At 45.9% G+C, this 21,394-nt stretch overlaps 1 protein-coding gene across 2 annotated transcripts in view; it reads right to left on the bottom strand.

Annotated features, from left to right (window-relative positions):
• SRPK3 (SRSF protein kinase 3) overlaps positions 1 to 12,381 on the bottom strand; it is a 120,349-nt gene extending 107,968 nt beyond the window's left edge. Inside the window, exons 1-2 of one of the 2 annotated variants that reach the window (XM_086940229.1) lie at positions 12,320 to 12,381; positions 12,093 to 12,210 (exon numbers count right to left, since the gene is read on the bottom strand). In XM_086940229.1, coding sequence (XP_086796355.1) covers positions 12,093 to 12,210; positions 12,320 to 12,335 — 134 coding nt within the window. In that variant the 5' untranslated portion in view covers positions 12,336 to 12,381. Of the gene's footprint in view, positions 1 to 12,092; positions 12,299 to 12,319 lie in introns of those variants that run through there. The other variant, XM_086940228.1, reaches the window with a different exon arrangement.
• Positions 12,382 to 21,394: the final 9,013 nt, after the last annotated feature.

Genomic DNA, 21,394 nt, shown 5'->3' with positions numbered 1-21,394 from the left:
TGAGAGGTCGGCGGAGCGTAGCTGGCGGTTAGGGATGTAGAAGGAGAGCCGTCTGTTGAGATAGCCTGGGCCAGTCTTGTGGAGTGCCTTGTGTGCGTGGGTGAGGAGCTTGAAGGATATCCTCTTGTTGACGGGGAGTCAGTGCAGGTTTCTCAGGTGGGGGGGTGATGTGGTCGTGGTACATCTAGGATCAGTCGTGCCGAGGCGTTTTGGATGCGTTGTAGTCGTTTGATGCGCTTGGTCGGGGCTCCCGCGTAGAGTGCGTGTCCGTAGTAGAGTCTGCTGCTGACGAGGGCCTGGGTGACTGTCTTTCTTTTATCTGTCAGGATCCATCTGTAGATCCTGCAGAGCATACGGAGGGTGTTGAAGCAGGCAGAGGAGACGGCGTTGACTTGCTTGGTCATTGAGAGCGTTGAGTCGAGAATGATTCTCAGGTTGCGTGCATGGTCGGTGGGTTTTGAGGCTGCCCCCAGTGCGGTTGGCACTGGGGGCAGGAGTCGTCCCAGGCTGAAGGGTTGGAGCCGAGGATGAGGACCTACGTCTTGTCAGAATTCAGCTTTAGAATTCTGTCGTGGATGGGCTGAGCTTCAAACAGCCGCTGGACATCCAGGCCTGAATGTTGTGCAAGCTGTGCTCAATGCATTGGATGGCTGAAGCGGAGGAGACTTTAAAATAAAGTGTATCATCAGCATATAGGCAAATCTTGACGTGGTTATCTGCAAGTAGAGCACCAAGCGTCTCCATGCAAAAGTTGAAGATGACATGATTCAGTATGGAACCTCCTGGGACTAAACCGATGACAGGGATCTTTTGAGACCTGGAGGTGTCCATTTGAACAGACCGGTGTTAGTTGGAAAAGCAGAACAACAAGAGACGGACATTCCTGGTGAATCCTATTCACAATTCAATGGAGCATATAAGGGTGGGACAGTGTTGAAGGCAGCTGAGAGGTCCAGCAATATCGGAGGCAGGGGTCCATCTTCATTTGCAGTGAAGAGGACATTGTCTACAATGTGTATGGTGGAGGTCTCCATGTGTAGCGTGAGCTGAAGCCAGGCTTGTAGTCATGTAGACAACGGTTAGCACTAGGAGCTAAACAGACTGCTTTATTTTAATGATCTTGCTAAGGAATGGTTGGTGAGTGAGGGGCTGGTCGTTGGAGAGGTCATCAGGGTCGAACACAGGTTTCTTTAGAATGAGGATCTGGCCACTCTTGAGAGCTTGTTGGAAGACGCCTAGGGAAAGAGACACATGGACAGTGGAACACTCCTACCCCTACTTTAACTTCTGTTGCCCCCTCATATCCCCCACAAGCCTACTCACACCACATTCTAAAAGCCTATGTTGCCTCTCCCTCCCACAACAAATTTATCTTCCTCCCTCCACTATCCCAAATGACCATCATGTTGCCTAGTCAGGGGGTAAATGTCCCCCGTAAATCTAATGTTTGTTCACCCCCATTGTAGGAGTAGGGTCTGCTTTCCTATGGTCACCCCACTTTTTGCTTTACTGGTTTTCGACTTAATGTGGCTGTGGGCCTGCTAATCAGACCCACAGCCCAGCTGCTCTCTCTCTAAATTCACTACAATGTACTTTAGGTACATTACCAATTGGATACTGGGTCACCTTATGAGTCCCTGTACAGTGTACTATAGGTACCCAGGGCATAGGTGCATCCAAGGCCTACCAGGGGCTGCAGCATGTATTATGCCACCCCTGGCTGGCCACTCACATTGACACAACTGGCTGATCACTCAGCTGGGGCAAGGTTGTGTAATCACCCCTTGCTTAGATATAGTATTCCTATATCTAACCTTATATCTAGACACATATACACTTACAAGTCACTCCTATGGCAGGCCTTAACAATCCTGGAGCCAGAGTGCTTGGTTTTATGTGAGATGGTGCTCTAGCATGAGCTGAGCCGGTCTGCAGCTTTCGGAACCATGTCCATATAGCTGTTCTAGGATATTGCCATATCACATACTCTTAAGTGCATTATGAACCTCGCAGTTAAATGCTAACTCTGGTTTGGCTTTATCAAAACATGTCGAGCAAGGTGTCATACGTTTTGGAATACTACCCCCTCGTCAGTTCTGGCGACGGGGGTAGCATTTCACCCTTCTAGAGGGAGAAGACATGTTGTTCCTATTAATCCAGGTTAAAGTTAACCAGAGCCTCAGCATCACAAAATGGATGCTGCTGCCACAGACACAAGTCTGACCTCCTGCTGCTGGGAGTCCTTCCAGCGAAGGAGGCTTGGACAATAGGTTTCCTGTCTTGGGAGGTGCTAGCACCACCCCAGACAGGCTCTTGTGTATTTGGGCAGGGAGGGCTGAAAGAAATGAGACACTGCCTGGGGCACAAAGGTGTCCCATGCATAGTCCAGTTCTGGCGCGAAACTGGACAAAGGGAAAGGGGTGTAACCACCCCCTTCCCATGTCCCACCCATAGGAGGGACCCAGCAGGTAACCCAGCCCCTAGATTTGGTATATAGGTAGGAGCCGAGTCCCAAGACTTTAGATTTATCCTGACTGAAACTTGAAACAAAACTCTGGACCTTCGACATTCTACCTGAAGATAGAAGACTGAAGAATCTCCCTTGTGGTCAAGGAGTGACCACCCTGCACAAGCAGGCACCATCCAGCGATCAACGGCTTGCTTTGTCGACGCTCCAGCCGGAGCCCGAGCCTGACAAGAACCGGACTTCCAGACTTCCAACAGCCTGATCCACAGTCCCAGCAGAGCGGAGACCGGTGGAGGCGATGAGAGACGTGGGACCGGCCATCTTGAAAAGTCAGTGACTTGCTTTTTGTGCAACACCCGAGGCACCCTCGAAGCTGTGCATTTGGGGATTGAGAAGCCTCAGCCCAGAGCATCATCTGCAGCGAAGATCAGCCCTGCACACTCCACGAGTTCTGCATGGGGCCCTTCTGCATTTTCCTGCTCAACGCGTCTGTCTGGTCACTTGCCCGTTGGCTAGTGGCCATCTTGACGACGAATCTTTGAATTTCCACCGCTGGTGTGGTTGCTCCAGACTGGCCCTTGCTTCCCTGAAAAGAAGCAGCCCATCAGACCTTGCTGGTCTGATTAAGAAGCCAACTTAGTTTTCTGCGTGGGTTGCCTTTGCCAAGGCTTGTTGACTCCAATCCGGAAGCCGACACCGCCGACAGCGAGAGCCTTCGTGGGACAGTCCGTGCCTGACTCCTGGTCGTCGTCGTCGACGCCTCCTGGTCCACGTGGCTGCAGAGACAAGCTTCACAACATCACCTGATTGCTTCATGACATCGCCTGGTTCCTTCCTGGTCACTGGCTAGTGACCCAGACTCTGTCCCCTCTGCTTTCAGGTCCTCTTCCTCCTCGATCCACCCTTGGATCCAACCGGACACTTCTCTCCTGGTCGCCTGCAGCATCTTTCTTCAAGGCTCCATAGGATTCAGCGACGAAACTAGACACACTTTGACACCTATGCACCAGCTTCCTGTGGGTGAGGTAGCGCAAGTACTCCGGTTCTCCTGTTGGTATTGACTATCCAACTGTCTAGGTTTCAAGTAACTTTCATCGAGTCCAGTCAGAAGTGCCCTAAAAGAACTAGTTTCCATCTTTTACGTTCCCATTCATTCTCTATGGTAACTAGCTTGTGTGTTTAGACACTGCACACGCATCCCGTGGGCCTCCTGCTTCCTAAATCTTGGTAGTTCAATGCAGACCCAGCGATGCCCTAGGCCCTAGGCCTATTCACTTTCTGTGTAGTGGTCCTTATACCACTATTTTAGTATATGGTTTAGGATGCCCCTAGGGCCCTACTGTATTTTGTGCAACTTATTGTATTTGAATTAAGTATCTTGTATTGTGCTTGTGCCTCTGACCTCATAAAGAGTTCAGAGGGATTGTCTAGAAATAAATAACATATTTTTATAAATATCCTGTGTGGTGTCCTTTCATTTGGTATTCAAGGGGTTACATATGGTAAAACAGTTGGCTTCACATGCCCTCTTGAGTTTAGCCTAAGACTGCTTTGTCCATGCTACCCCTAGGATAGCTGGTCTATAAGGTTGACTTTACAACCATCACTATAAGGGTTGTTTGGACTGGTGCAAGGTGCTCACTAGAATAGTGATCATCATATACCAGGCCAACTTCTCACATCCATCACATCACAAAACACTCACTACCAACCACAGAAACCATCCCTCTGCCAGATGGAAGCGGATCAATCACTTCTCACCAACCACTCAACTCCGCACTTGCTCAACCTTTTCGACCCCGGATATAATCCCATTCCACATCCAGGCCCCCCATCAATATCAAACCTGATTCGCTACTCATAGTCGTCAACTCTATGGCTGTAGACATGTTAACCTCCAAAGCCACCACCACCTCAACAGAACAGCTCTTCTTGCCACTCCCCCCTAAACCCAATTGATATCTCCCATTGTTGGCCATCTGTACCTAACCACAAGAAATCAATCCCACAAAGACAGCTTTCAACAAATCCTCAAACATCTATATCGACATTTTACTTGATTCCTATAAACTTGAGAGCTCCTCTTTCCCTAATTCAAACTCATCCAGCGTCCATATTATTGAAAGCAATGCGAATTGAATCCTTTCCCAGACATTGTCCAGACTCAACCCCAGCAAACAAATTCAAGGTCATAGCCTCTTCTATTTCCACTTAGCAGACACTCACAAACCTGAAGTGCATTCTTCACGACTGCTTTTCTACTGCCAAAAGCTGTACTGAGATTGCTAAATCTATCCTTAGCTACGACTGAGACATAATTTTCTTATCATAAACATTTCTCACTGAACACTCATCCCCGTGCAGGGACATATTGGTTCCCCCTGACTACGACACCGTATGCCAGGACAGTAATGGCCAGTAGGGTGCCGGGGTCACTGCCATCTACAGGAAATGTAACCAACTCCGAAGTCTTAACTAGGAACTAATCCTCATTTGATTTCTCTGTATTGAGGTCCAGGGCATAGATTCTAACCCCCACAGGCCCTTTATCACCTACCACCCTCGAGGTGACAACCACATTTTCATTGAAGAGTTAATGGATTGCAACTCAAGCCAAACTCTTGTTTCACAGACCATCCTCTTTGTAGGCGACTTCAGCTTACACTGGAACAATGAAACTGATTCTCAGGTAACTCATCTGATAACTGCAAAGAACCAACACATAACAAGGGATCCACACTCAACCTTTGTAATTCCTAAGAGGGAGAACAACTCTTTCAACTCCATACAACTTTTGGCCAGTCCGAAAATCACTTCACCCACGTCTACCTGTTGTTAACATTACCACAATCAAAAGGTCAATGGTTATACCTAAACAATAGTTCAGAGACACAAGGCAAATAAACCCACCGGACCTTGCAGCGAAAATTTATGCTTATCTACAGATTCCAATCCTAGGCGATCCAGCAACACTGAACTCACACCAAAGGCTTTCCCTGGAACTAAACAAAAAGAAAAGACACCAACCTGAACGTAGATGGAGACAAAACCCCTCTGCCATGTACCTCCTTTCCCTTCACCAATAAAAATTCTGAAGCAACCCCTTTCAACCTCTGCAATGAACCCCCAACCATGATTCTCAAGCAATCCAACCTCTCCTACCATCTTTACTTGGAAGACATACAACTTTACATTAAAGCTTCCTCACTGGATGATACACTTCACTTAAACCAATTTAAAGTACATATAATCCAAGATATCCCTCAACCACCTAAAACTAAACACGCTGAAGACAGAATTACTCTTCATCTCTCCACCTAACACCCTGTACCTGATACAAGTCTGGCTGGATTCTCTCATTATCATAAACCTCAACCAAAAAAGCATTCACCGCACCAAATCATTTAAAATTATGCTCGACAAAAACCTCAACTTGCAAGCCCAAATAAACACCTCCACTAGAACTGCCCAGGACCAGCTCAAACTCTGAAAAACCATCAAACTTTTCAATCCAAAACCAGTACACAGTACAATATCTAGTTATCGCCAGGTTGAACTACGGAAACGCGCTACTCACAGGTTTCCCCAAAAATCACCTGGCTCCTCTGAAAGCCACACTCAATTTCACAGTAGCACTAGTCTTGGTAACTAAGTGTTTTAACCACATAACTACAGTACTTATCGCACCAAACTTCAGTGCAGTAGTTAGAGATGTATTTCCTTTGTGGCAAAAGCATTAACGTCAACGTGTTTCTGTGCTGACTCGCACCTTGGTCACGACGTTGCCCATGTCAAAACAGACTTTTTTTTAATGAATCAATGGCCTAAAACACATGGGTTTCTTTGAAATTACACAAGACAAATTTGGTGCATAATGAATGAGCATTAAACATGTAATGAATGAGACATAAGCCACTCCAATATGGGTGCCACCAACTGGCGAACTGTTCTCTATCGATGTTAATTACTTTTATTGTACTGATTGCGGAACAAGATGTATATAAAAAAAAAGTCTGCTTTGACATGGTCAACGTAGTGACCAAGGTGCGAGTCAGCACCGAAACGAGTTGGCGTTAGTGCTTTTGCCACAAAGGAAATAAATATCTAACAACTGCACCAGAGTGCCGAGGGTTTTTTCCGCCAAGAGTTGAGACCGTTTGTTTGTATTTTAACAGCGCGCTGCGATTTGGCAGCCAGGATGAAACTCACTGAGAAACAAAGAGAGCGAGAGAGATAGAGGGGGTGTGTGTGTGTGTGTGTGTGTGTGTGTGTGTGTGTGTATATTCATTATTTTTGTCACTTAAAGGTTAAAATTACTTTATATTTAGGTGTTTAAATAATACAAAAACTAATGTTTGAAACCCCAAAAAACATTAAAGTTCACCAGTTATGGTTTATTGAGATAAGCAGCCATGCACTCACTGCTTATGACCTTAAATAAATCATTCATTACATGTTAAATTAAATCATTGATGACATCATCCAACTTAATGCTCCTCAAATTTGCGCAATAAACAGTAGATAATTGTAGATAGTATTGGGCCCACAGTAATAAAGGGTGTAAATTGACTGTATGCACATATATGTGTGTTCAAAATAGAAATACTGTAGTCCTAGAACCAAGTGTGATTCAGTATGTTAAAAATATATGGTGCAGTCTTTAGCTATCAATGACGTAATTGCAAGCAGTACTTCATTTAAACAAGGTAACCAATGAGCGCAACTTGTGCAAGTTGCTGACATATGATGCAAATAGGTTGTGGGTTATTAAAGGCCTGTTGCTAAAACATGAAAAGAGTGCATGTCACTTCACACATCAACCATCTCCACTCGTTGATGAGTTATCCGCGACCTCCAAGCCTGGGACATGTAATGTGCCCTAATCTGCTGAGTTAAAGGGACTAGCGATTTCTGACTGAAGGGTGGGCAGCCAATCAAGGATAGGACCCAGAGGTCTTTAGGCATGGGGGTCGCAGGCATCAATTCCCGGAATGTAGAAAGTTGGTTTTGACAAAAAGTGACACCCTGAATCCAATCCTTCACCGGGTGTTTTTTCTTCCTTAATCCCTACTACCTTAAGATCTTTTTTTTAGGGTGAAAGCCCTCACCTACCAAAGGGTGGCATGCATCATCACAGGGCTCCTCCTCACATTGCATGTGCTGGATGTCAATGCGAGCTTCAGCTCAGGTCATCAGGCAGGGATGTGGAATTCCTATAGCCCGACACCCAGGAAATAATTGTTTAGGGTCTAGGGCCACTAGTTTTCATGTGTATTTTGTCCTTGGGACAAGTAAGCCCAACTCCCTGCAGCACAAACCATTTGGCTTCCAGTTTAAGTACCATATTATTGATCAGGGAAGGGCACTGTCCTCAGTTAAGGTAATATTCTTGTCCATATGTTAATGCTGTTTAAACTTGTATTTTTGATCATTAATTGAAAGCCTTTATTTTTAGGGTGAGCGCTCTAAGTAAATGTTGTAAGCTCTGACTGTACTACTGACCGTGGTTTCAGAACAATAATGTGCACACATGTTTTCAAAGGTTAGCAATATGAGGCTATGTATAATGCTCCCAGAAGGCTCTCTGGTTTGATGCATATATTTGCAGAAGCTTAAAAGCAAGATTGATGATTCTTTGCCTTCAAAATAAAACGTTCATGAAAAATATGAAAGCAGAAAAAAAACATTTTGCTAAACTACGGTAAAATTTCAGGTACCATTTCTCTGCAGCATATCACTTAGTAACGTGATGAAGCATGCTAGTATTTCCCAACAATATTCATAATGAAAATCAGTGCAACCAGGTTCAATAAGGAAAAAAAGAAGCATTGGCAAAGCCAGTAGGTCTGAAATTGGTGATCAGCTTTTTAGTTTTGTCAATGTGTGACTTGTTTGGGCATGGTTTTTGTAAAACCATATTGGAGTGGGAGCTGCCGGGCCCTCAACATTATAACAAACATTGGCAAAAGTACAAATAGTTTTTCGTCTCAAAAAGCACACAATGCCACAGTAGTTACTTGCACTGAACAAAACTACTGTGCTGATATGCTCCTTGTGAAAGAGCAGAATACTGTCACCGTGAAGCCAGGAAGAAGGGAGAGAGAGGGGGAGAGGGAGATTTAATAAACGTGATGGGTATTGGCCCAGATACACCATCATCTTCCCTCCAGAGCAACCTCTACAAATCAGTGATACCTAATGCACACATCATTATCACATCACAGAACACACAACCCCCACTTACACTCCATTCCTACTCCCTATAGTAGTACTATGTCACGACCAGTACCACCCCCACTATTTTCATAAATTTCTTCTCCACATGGCTTGCGCACCCCCAACTCCGCCTCCCTTCTAGGAGCATATAGGGGCGGATTGCTTTCGTGTCATCACATAGTGATGCACAATTACTACAACTAGTAGACCGTGATTTTATATGTCTGAATGAAGAGTGAAATGCTATGTAATCATTATTAGCAAACGTTTTTTTAACTACTGCTTGGATTATGCATTATTACACTTTACATATTACAAAATACAATTAAGAAATGTTTCAAAAAAACAATGATGGCAGTTGAGCAGCTTAGCCAACCACTGCTGCCTGTGCTGATGGAGTCCCAGAGACTAGACAGCCTTGCGACTGCGGACTGACTCTTACGCAGAAAATCAGTACCAATCACTCATAGGCCGCCTACTATAAAACTAGGTTGGTTCAAAACTCGCTAATAGATACCTTTAATTATATTTGCAATTAGATGTATGTAAGCTATTTACAAATAAGAACAACATTCTCCACTTGTCAGTGTCTAAGGAAAGCTCTAGGCGTGCAAATTCAATTAGGCATGCTGCATGCACTGGAAAAAGCCTGGAAATCTCTTCTGGCCTTAAGATGCTACAGGGAGAGCTGCCAAAGAGACTGAAGGCAGCGCACAATGTGTGACAAGGCCTGTTTGAGTCATTTTTGCAATGACACTTTGAAGAAGAAGTATGCTGAGGGGAACAAGCATGAGATGTAACAGGAGGTTGTATTGTAGCAGCCAGCCTTCTTCATCTATTAGACTGTTATTGTGCCATTCACATTTCATTTTGCGCCCACCACAGCACACAGCATGGAGCAATGGTCAGCCCACTTCAGCCACGGTTAACTTCACTCTGAGTGACAGCATTCTGCCCTTTCACAAAGAGCACATCCACACACAAAGCACGTGTCTTCAAACCAAGGGCCCACTTTGGCATTGTAAGAGTTTTAAAAACCCCCAAAATGTTTTCCTTTAGCCAATGTTATTTGTTGGCTTGATGAGGGCGTGGCAGCTTCCATAACAATAATGGTTTACAAAAACTAATCCAAGACAAAAATAAGCATTGACAAAGCCAAAAGACTGGTAGGCAATGTCAAACCTTCTGTGTTTGCCCTTACAATTGAACGTTTGGTTAGTGCTATTTGAAAGAATTCAGACTTAACTGGGATTTAATAGGCAAAACGAGAGCACAGGTGGTCTGATAGGCAAATGACTTTAATACATGTTTTCTACCCTTGATGACTATCTGTGCATTAGATTTGATACAACTCAGCATGCAACCAAAGGTTTTAGGTTTGCCCACACAAAAACTGAAAGGAAGAACTTGACTTCAAATAATGAAATGTAATAAAGCCTATGTGACTTACAGTTATACTGGGAATCAACTGAGCAAAATGTTTGTTGATGAAATGGAGAAGCATCAGCTTAGGCGACACGGGTAACCATTTATCATTACTTATGTAGGTGCATGCTATGCATTCATCTCAAATTAAGAAATCATTTTTTAAATGGCATTGTGAGACTCCTGGCGTCAAACAACAGCTGTGAAGCTACAAGTGCCAGCGTTATAGCTGCTGTTGGCAGAACAACCATGACTTGATGGTGGACACGCTTTTAACATTACCAGTTGACGTGTTAATTAGTCACTATGGTTTGGACTCCTAACCTTATACCTACAGGCCCGCTCATCCCTCTATGGCCAACAGATATGGCTTAAGTAGTCAATGAGCAGAGTCTTCATAAAACAATGTACTTTTATTAAACTACATCTTGTCTCCTGTAATGGGCCATGTAGCTCAAGCCCTGTGTGAGCAGCTGGCGGCTCAATAAAACAGCACAAGATCTTGCAACTCAAGGAACCAAGTAGCTTCACCCTTGTATGGAGAATTCAGCCCCTTAAGTAACAAGTTATTCCAAGCCACATGCAACACACTGTGAGGCAAAGTCTATGTGTAAAAATGAATGGAGATGCTGTTGGGTATATACTATAAATAGCATGTGTGACAATAATTCTACACAGCTAAGAAGTTTGGATAAAAATAATCGGGAACGTTTCATTCGCAATGGAGCACAGCTGGGCAGGCCTTGGGTCGGGACGGCAATATTCAGAGGTTATGCAAACAGCAGAGCGTCCATCCCACTTGGTCTAAATTTGGTCCCATTAAAGACACTGTAATCAGCCCTCAATGTACCTCACCGCCACTGTTGGCACCCCATCAATCCTCTACTCTCCTCCCATCTTTTTCACACCTCCTGCTGCCCTCACACTGCAACAACCCCACCCACCACAACAAACACCAATTTTCTTTCTGCCAAGGGTGCTGTCCCTGTCAATCGATTTAGGGCCAGTCCTAGAGTGCAAAAAGTTAAACCAACATCATTAGCTTTCAGACCCAATTTCAAAAATGTAAGGTCTACAATTGCAGAAAAGCTGCTCAGTTTCCAGGATAAGGACCAACCTCTACACGTCTTCACTGTCTTTTTTAGGTCGAGCCTAGGCAGCACATGCATTGCTCTGCGAGGCATGCTGTATTGAGGTTAAGCATAGAAGCTCCTTCTATTTCATAATCATCTTTTCAATTGGCTCCTGTTACTGTCCTTGCGAAATTGTTGCTTTTCCTTTGTAAATAGGCTTATTAGTCCCTCCTTGGTACCGCTTGTCTGCATTTGTAACCTCCTATAATGACTGGACGTTTTACTTGTGTTGTTACATGGTCTGCTTTATAAGTCTGTGAACACTATTTTCTTCGAACATCTTCCCCTATTCCACCCACAACATCACTGCAAGCTTTAGTGATGTATTTATTTAAAGTACAGCGCTGTCCGCTTTAACAATAGCCACCACGCTTTTAATTTACGGCGCAGTCCGCTTTCACTTTAGCAGCTGCGCTTATTTAATTGTTTATTTTACAGAGTGGGGTGTTTTCGCATTAGCAGCCGCGCTTATTTATTTCATTAACAGGCTTGACAACAGCACTGTCTGCAGGACATATTGCTGCTTTTAACTGCCACTTCAGGACTCTGGTTTCTCCTGCCTTCCTCTGATTTTTGGTATATTTAAGTAGACTGGGAAAACAACAGAGCATCAGTACAAGGGGATGATAGCAGCCTGGCCCCTCAGTGATAATAATGGGCCTTAGGTGACCCGGCCCCACCTCTTCACGCCCCAGGGTCGAGCCGGCACCGGTGAGAGAGCTCTGGCCCCTCCTTCACACCTGCTCCACGTGCTTGCCGCTCGCGCCTCCTGCGCATGCGCCCGCCCACCACTACCTGCCCTCGCGCCGGTGCGCTCCCCAGCAGCCTCCCGCCGGTCACGTGACACTCACCCGGGCTCGCGCTGCGAGTGGCCGTTGCTGGGGGCAGTGACGTCGCCTCCCCCCTTGGCACGCTCGCGGCGGTGCTTCTTCTTGCTCTTTTTGCCTTGACCGGCGCTGGTCCCGGTGCCTGCGGGAGAGAAGAACAGAAGGTGGCTGACCGGCATCGGAGCACCCCCCGCAGCGGCCCTCCCGTCAAGAACCCGCGGTCAGTCAGTTCCCTGGTCCCAACCCCTCACCTTTCTTGGTGCTCATGCCTGCCCGGAGCCTGCCCAGAATAGCACGGCGCGCATGCGCAGCCCCATAGCAGCTGCCTGTGACGTCACGAGGCTGCTCCTCGTTGCCACACCGATAGGCGCTGAGGTACGAGGCGCAGCGGGGCGGACGCCATCTTGGTGAAGGAACGCAACCTCCATGTTGCTTAAGGTAGGCGACGGCCATCTTGTTTTGGGTAGGGATGGTGGTCAGGGAGGGTGGCAGCCATTTTGGAACGGGATTCGTGAGAGAGTCCGTGCTCTAAAATAATTTATTGAGTTGACTGACGCCTAAGTGACTGACATGTAATTAAAACAGCGTGAAACAAGCATTGCTTTGAAGTTCCTCTTGGGCTAGTGATGTTATGTGGAAAAGGGGCAGCATAATTACACACATTACTGTGAGCAAAGATTACACAACTTTCCTATCAGGGCTAAATATTTTCCTCAAATCAGTGTTACTGTATAGTCATGTCGCTATTCTATCAAATATAAACAATGCAATACGTCTAGCATTTGTGAGCGTTTAGGCTATTGGCATTGTAAATGAAATCCCTTTTATTTATGTGTTTTTAAAAGCAACACATATATAAAAGGCATTATTTTTAATGCCAATAGCTCTAACTCTGGCAAATGCAAGACCACTTTAATCGTGGCCCGCCCCTTTTTTTAGACGCACTCCCGTATTCAAGTAATAGTGAGCAGCGTCTAAATAAAGGGACGCGGCCAACATTGAAGTGAAAGCGCCTATGGGGCCTTTCACCCAAAGTGAAACTTTTTTTTTTTTTTTAGAAAGGTTCTGTAGCGCGTACGCTAAAGGGAAAGTGGCACGCGCTGTTAATTAAATACATAAATAAGCGCCCGTACTGTAAATTAAAGAATTGAATAAGCACAGCTTCTAAAGTGAAAGCAGACCGCGCCATGAAGTAAATAATTAAATATGAGTGGCAGCTATTGTTAAAGTGGACCGTGCTGTAATTTAAATAAATAAATTACTAAAAGCGTGCTGCAATGTCGTGGGTGGAATATGGGAAGATCATTGAAGAAAATAGTGTTCACTGACTTATAAAGCAGAACATGTAACGACGCAAGTAAAAAGTCCAGTCGTTTTAGGAGGTTACAAATGCAGACAAGTGGTACCAAGGAGGGACTATTAAGCCTATTTACAAATGAAAAGCAACGATTTTACAAGGACAGAAACAGGAGCCAATTGAAAAGATGGTTATAGGCGGAGCTTCTATGCTTAACCTCAATACAGCATGCCTCGCAGAGCAACGCATGCACTACCCAGGCTCGACCTAACAAAGACAGTAAAGACGTGAAGAGGTTGGTCCTTATCCTGGAAAACTAAGCAGCTTTTCTGCAGTTGTAGACCGTACATTTTTAGGTCGAGCCTGTAACAGCGCTTGCGCTGTTCTGGCTAAGACTTTATGTAAGGGCTTTCAGAAATCACGCCAGAGGCTCCCACACGCTTCTGCGTGTGCTTTTTGTTTTGTTCCTGGCTTTTGGCCTATGCGTGCATCTTTTTAACAAAGACAGCACGCAATTGGCCAAAAGCTGGTGCATTGCTCCGCCCATGGCCTATTGGTTGCGGTTACCCGCAAGGGCGGCATGTGTTTTGAATTATTGTGCACAGATGCAAGCGCGATAATTCAAAACACATGTTTCGGTGTGGCGTGTGTGCGCTCTCGCACCTAGCATTGCAGTGCGCAGATTCCGAAAACATCATCGCTGAGCCACGCTGGTATTGGTCCAGCCTCCAGGGATTCCCCAGACGTCACTTCCGAGCTGCGCTGGGATAGGTTCCAGCCACAAGGGCTCGTCACCAGGAACAGAGCTGCTCCCAGCACTAGTTTTATGCACCTCCTTGCGGTAGAACTTTCCTCTTGGCAGGACGTGGCTTTGTGGTGTCCCGTCCACTCCAACCACATTCCATGCCCCCCCCACCCATTCGCCCAAAAGGAAGAGGAGTGACCTGCAAGCACACCAATGCCAGTGGGCTCCGACTGGTTTGGGAGCCCCGACACGCTCCCGCGTACACCCCTACCTCGTAGGCCAGCTAAATAGTCATTCTTTCTTCCTCCCTGGCAGCATAATAACAGTGCAGAGCGCATCAGACCCCCCAGGATATAGCGGCATGGATTAGCAAATTTAGCGGCACAAAAATGGAAATTTAGCGGCACAAATATGGAAATTTAGCGGCAATTTTGCGGCACTTTATGTGGCCATTTTTCCTACAACAAACACAGATATCTTCGTTTTTTTAGTTATTTAACAACATGAAGCTATGTATATTTGGTTTCTTTACAATGTAGACACTTTGGGGCAGATTTACAAGCCCCTTGCGCTGCTTTTACTCCGCCGTTGCGTCCGTTTTGTGACGCAGCGGCGGCGCAAAAGATGCACCATGGTGCGGGGTATTTACTACGTGACGAATCTCCCAGATGCGTCACGTTGCAAAGCCCTGCGCCAGAAGAGGCGTACCATTGCAGGTCAGTTTGTGTCTTGCAATAGCCTTAGAGCTTGGTGCCACTGTACCTGCTGCACTAATGATGGCTATACCTATCGCCCCTTTTATTAGTAAGCACGTTAAATAGTACAGTGTATTTTGAACACGACCTGATATCCCACCGGATGCCCGTTCGACAGACCTAACCACTAGAGAAAGAGCAGTCAAAACCGCCAAGTGGTCACTTGTTAAACAGTAGCGAACTGCATGTTGGTACTTGTAGTTTTGTTGCAAAATGTCAGCCTGCAAATCGTCTCCGATTTAAAAGCGGGGACTGGTTGAAGTTGACACCCATGACATGGGGCCACTTGACGCCCGTGTTAAATTTCTCGCCTCTAGGATTTTTCCCATGGCTCACTCCCAGGGGGAAATGGTCTGCAATAGGTGAGCTCAACCCTCTGACTTCATCCCTTGTCCAGCGCGCCTCTGCAGATACCCCGTCCCGTGTGCGCCTCAGCTCTCTCGGCTGAGTGGTTCTGTCTGTTTATCTTGAGGGACTGACATCTCTGCACAGCGCTCCGTCTCCAAGCCAGCGAATAGGGTGACCAACTGGCATTGGTGCAAATTCAGGACGGTGAGTGTAAAAATTCAGGACAAAGGGTCAAAATTCAGGACACAAATTCAGGACAGGAGCTCAAAATTCAGGACAAAACTTCAGGACAATAGGTACGTTTTACAGACACATCAGAGGTCGCGCAATAGTATATAAGTAAGCCCAGCCATTTCCAAACATATTCAACCGTTTGCAAACCTATCCATCATGTATCCTTCCATCTATCATTTCACTCATCCATCCCTTCATCCATCCCCTCATCCATCCTTTCACTCATCTCCATTATCCATCCACCCTTTCACCCTATACATCTGTACACTTATCCATCCACTCTTCATCCCATCCATTCATTCACTCATCCATTCAGCCATTTACCCTTTCACCAATCCAGCCATCCTTTCACTCACTAATCCTTCCACCCATCCACTATTTTAGTCATCCATCCATCCATCCTCCCTTTCTCTCTCCATCGACCCTTTCACTTAGCCATCCTTCCTTCCATCCATCCATCCATCCATCTGTCCTTCCCCTCATCATCCATCCTTCCCCTCATCACCCATCCATCCTTTTCCCTCATCATCCATCCATACATCCTTTTCCCTCATCATCCATCCATCTACCCACCCACTCTTCATCCATCCATCCTTCCCCTCATCATCCATCCATCCTTCCCCTCATCATCCATCCTTTCACCCGCCCCCTCATCATCCATCCATCCACCCTTCCCCTCATCATCAATCCATCCACCCTTCCCCTCATCAACCATCCTTTCGCCCACCCCCTCACCAACCATCCATCCATCCATCCTTCCCCTCATCACCCATCCATCCTTTTCCCTCATCATCCATCCATACATCCTTTTCCCTCATCATCCATCCATCCATCTACCCACCCACTCTTCATCCTTCCCCTCATCATCCATCCATCCTTCCCCTCATCATCCATCCATCCTTTCACCCGCCCCCTTATCATCCATCCATTCCCTCATCATCCATCCATCCACCCTTCCCCTCATCATCCATCCTTTTACCCACCCCCTCATCAACCATCCATCCCCTCATCATCCATCCATCCTTTCACCCACCCACCCATCCATCCATCCCCTCATCCATCCATCCCCTCCATCCATCTCCTCATCCATCATCCTTCCCCTCATCCATCTTTCCCCTCATCCATCATCCAGCTACCCTTCCACACATACATCCAGCTATTTACATTTTCTCTCCATCCTTCCCCTCTCATCAATCCATCCATCCTCTCATTATCCATTTATTCAATCTTTCATTCATCCATTCACTCTTTCACTAATTCATCCAGCCATTCACCCATCCCTTCACTTACTTACTCATCGACCTTTCCATATTAATTTTGAGCTGATCCCTTTTGAGAAGAGGCCCATCAAGAACTTCACCCTCGCTGCAGGGGCCATTCCAGGACTGGGACAGAAGCCACCCAGGGCGGAGACAGGATCCACCACAGGGGGGGACAAGAGCCATCACAGGTGTAGGTGGACTGGAGCCACAACATGGGGGGACAGGAGCCATCACAGGCGGGGGGGGGGGGGTGGACTGGAGCCACCACATGGGGGGACAGGAGCCATCACTGAGGGGAGGGCAGGAGCCATCACAGGAGAGGGAACAGGATCCACCAGGGTGGGCACGGGGTGGGCATGCAGTGTTCTAGTATCATCTTGGGCTCCTCGCCCCCTCCTGCACAAGACAACGAGAAGACAGGCTCTCTGTCCAAAATGCCATCCCCCACTGTGATGTACAGTACTTACAGGAGATACTCTAAGAGAACTGATTGTCCTCCATACTCTGTTAATCAGTGTGGGTGCAATTGTGCCATTTCTGTATTTTCTTAAATTATAGACTGCATGTTTGAAGAACCGAGGTTTGCTTACAATTTAGTGACAGTAATTACGCTCTGTGAAGAGAACCACGTGCTGCCTCGGTGTAATCAGGGGTGTAATCTGGCCGAGTCTCGGATGTTTGGGGCCCTGGGTAGAAATGGAATGTGTGAGCCCCCCTCTAAATAGCAGAGACATGACACATTCAGGGCTGTTTGCATGTGAATAGATGTCGCAGCTCCTGAACCTGCAGCCCCTCCCTCTCAGTCACCTTCGAAGCACCTCTTAACAGGTCATCAAGGGCTGGAGGTGTGAGGTTTGCCATCCCGCTGTGACGCTTCAATGCTGCTGAGTATCTGAGGAGCTTTGGTGCAGCATCGGAGGCAGAGGCACAGGCGATAGCCACATAAAGCAGACCCCCCCAGGATATAGCGAAAAATGCCGCGATTTCTACAAAAATGCCGATTTTGCGGGCATTTTTGTAAAAATCGTGGCATTTTTTTAAAAAGTGCAGATTTCGCGGCAAATCGCGATATCCTGGAGGGCCTGTTCATAGGACACGATGACTGCTGCTGCCATGTGCTGCATCAGCAGGTAAGTTACCGGAAGACACAGATGAAACTGTAACAGGTATTAACTCACTACCAGGCGTTGTGCCTCCTTAAGCAGGCTGCTCATCCAGGCAGGAGCGGTACGTCCCCTCTCTGCCTCTGAAACGCCTCTAAAGAGCCCAGACTGCGCAATGAAAGGGAAACAGGCTTTATCTTCATCATAATGGGCATTTTAGTTCCACATCCCAGATCTGAACCTTCAGACGGATCTGGGGAGCGGCGAAAACTTCTGAATGTATGACAATGTGCTCTTCATGGAAGAGGGGTGAGTGCCGTGAAAGTGCAGGCTGCTGCTGCGCCACCGCCGCTTTCAGGGATTAACGCGAATGCCCCACTGGAAGGTCCCTTCTCAAACTCTTCCAAGCCTGGCACTTGACCCAGCATTGTGCCGCCATATGGCAGGTCTGCGGATAATGTTCTCACACAAAACCCACCAATAACATGGATGCCGCACTTCCGAGGCCGGCTGCCCCAAACGTGCGGCAGCTGTGGCGCACCAGGAGCTGGAGGCCGCGTTGCCGGGAGCAGGGTCCGGGACCGCACCAGCCGGAGAAACTTCTCTGCCACCCTGAGGGTGACACGTCTGGGAAGGACTCAGAATGTGACATCTGACCGGGAGCCCCAGGCCCCGGCCGGAAACGCACGGTGGCGGTTTACTCCGCATTACAGTCTTAAGCTGCACTCAGTGCGCCAGTTGCGTTCATGTTATCTTTTCTATGGGAGGAGGCTGTGGAGTTCTATAGAAACCTCCTTAAAGTATAATCCGGAGATTTACCGGTAGGTAACGGCTAGCTATGAATTAGAGGGTTCACACACTTTTAGGGTAATAACAGTATGATAAAGTGGCCTACTGCACCTGCTGCACAAATATTTCTGTCAGCAACAGGTGGTCCGCCAAAGGTAAGAATGCCACAAAGACCCAACCAGACGCGACATCTCCGTGTGTCGAGGACAGGCGCTCCAGAAATATAATCCATGCATTCTTTTTATTCACAGCCTCCCAAACATGGGGCACAAAATCAAAGTTGTATGTAATCCTCTTGATTGTTGAACATAACAGAATACACAATGGCCTTTGTTAATATTTGAGAGTTCCTTTATTGATAATTAATTTATGGTAAACATTTTGTTCGATTAGAACTTCTTCAGGGGTACAAATGAACATATGCATAAAAAAAAACATTACATATACCATGCCATAAATAACACCTTTCGTGAACAAATTTGAAAACCAATACAAAATTACTGAAATGCAAATTGATTAGGAAGTGAATCTATCCAGGGAAAACAAATGACATTTTATGTGACTGGATCGAACCATACATTCCTTTACATAATAAATTAACAATGTACCTAGCAGACCATTTGTCAATATTTCAATCTGTCGAAAACTCTATGGGAAGCCGACAAAACATATCATATTCATTACTTCATTATCTGTATATATTGATTGAAGCAGTTAACTATCCTTTGATCATTTGCTTCATCATCCTAGAGACCTTATTTACAGATCAATATTATAAAATAGTCAACCCAATCAGCCAGTGGTGCGTGTATTTATCTGTAAATAAGGTCTCTAGGATGATGAAAGAAATTATCAAAGGATATGTATTTGACTTCTTCAAATCAATATATATGTAATAAAGTAATTAATACAATTTGTTAATTTGTTTTATTGGCTTTCCAAAGAGTTTTCAACATATTGCAATACTGACAAAACAGTCTGTTAGGTGATTGTTACTGTATTATGTAATACTAACTTGAGTTTTGATAAGAACAGCAACCATACAAGGAACACTTATGCAGAATAACTATCTTGAGTTATAGTGAGTATGAAAACGATGTTTGCAATAATGAAACTCAGCACATCAGAGCTGATAGACCTGCTCGTACTAGAAGTTTATTTGAAGTGGATTATATCCTGAGGAAGCCATGATTGGGCGAAATGTATTGGCTACGCTGAGTCGCTCCTATATACATTGAAAAAGAATAAAAGAATATAAAGGAAGAAGAAAAGTGCCTGACCATTATTGTGCACCTGATTGAGTCTCTTATTAACCTTCTTTACTCTTCACTTATGTTGCCTCTCTAATGTTAAAAAAAAGTGCATATTTAATGCATGGAGAAAAGGTACCGTGTCAAATATTGATTATGATTGTACTTTGTGTTCTAGTGAATTGCTGTAATGGGTGTACATTTTCACTTCAGCACGACCACCACTATTTTTGCATGTTTCTTTGAGCTTGAGGTGTGATCTACTTGCTATGTGACTCTCGCATATGATATAAAAGCCTCCAGAATCCAGGAGGAAATAATAATATCCCACTCTTCAAACCACCAGCATTTCCTTGAACATACAGAGAGATCAACCCAGTCACCAGCAAACATGGATCCTGGACTCTGGGTGCCACGGCCAGATGAGCGGAGCCAGCAACATACCAACAGAAAGCATCCCCAGGTCTGACCTCAATGTGGCTTTGCTCCATCCTGCGTGGAGACAGCCCCCATGTCACAAGGCAAGGGTCCTCCAAAGAACTCGGGGTGCTCCCATAGAAGCTATTCACCGTTTCGTGGCATGGGAAGGATGACTGGGTGTAAACCACTGGTGGGAGCTGCGGCCATTGACTGCAGAGGAGCACCCACATCCAGACAGGACAGCCAAAACCGGGACATGCTGCGCAGCCAGGTCAGTTCAAGTGGGGGAAAGTCCATTGACCTCAAGTGCTGCTGTGAGGAACAGTGGCAGTCATCCAGGACCCTTCGCTGCCTCCTCTTGGTAAAAGATTAACTCTGCATATGACCCAAGAAAGGCGCAGAAACATGCCTATCTCATGTTGCTGGGAGCAACAGGTTTCATTTTTAACTTTGTGTGGAAGTTAATCAACGTTATGCAGCTTACCATACACATCTCTCAATTCAATTTTAAATTCACGTGCCCATTCTCGCTTTCTTTTCACGACACTCCACTGACTAGTGTAGTAAACGCGGAGGCAGAATAGCTAGGGCAAACAGAGGAAGGCAGCACACAGGCGCAATACATCCTAGTTACAGTAATAGGATCAACGCAGTATAAAGGAATTAAGGCAGAGCTGTGTTCAGGGTTACATGGTAGGACCTATGATGGCAAACAGCCGCCATTGAGCGTTTGTCTTGGCCATTGTTGCCGTTCTTTCCTCACGAGAAGCCCAGTTTCAGAAGTATTGCCTCCTTTCTCATCAGAGTAATTGAGTGATTTATCATTCAAAGTCAGCAAGGTACACATTTAAATGTACATAGCCCTAGTAGGGAACGAACGGGAGGAGAGGACACCACAAATGCAACAAGAAAAGAAAAGCTAGGTAAACGAGTCGGATATCGCAGAACTTTGCAGTGAACAGACAATTAACGACTCATACAAGTCTTTCTCTTACAATTTAGACACCTAAAACTCACCAAGAATTGAGCCCTCTCTTATCTATCTAGGAGCAGGGCAAGCCAAGTTGAGTCAAGATTGAAATCACCTATCTACATGATATAAAGTGTTTGTAAACCACCTGAC

Source organism: Lissotriton vulgaris, chromosome 10 (assembly GCF_964263255.1).
Source record: "Lissotriton vulgaris chromosome 10, aLisVul1.2, whole genome shotgun sequence".
Taxonomy (NCBI): domain Eukaryota; kingdom Metazoa; phylum Chordata; class Amphibia; order Caudata; family Salamandridae; genus Lissotriton; species Lissotriton vulgaris.
This window is presented reverse-complemented; position numbering and strand designations above follow the sequence as displayed.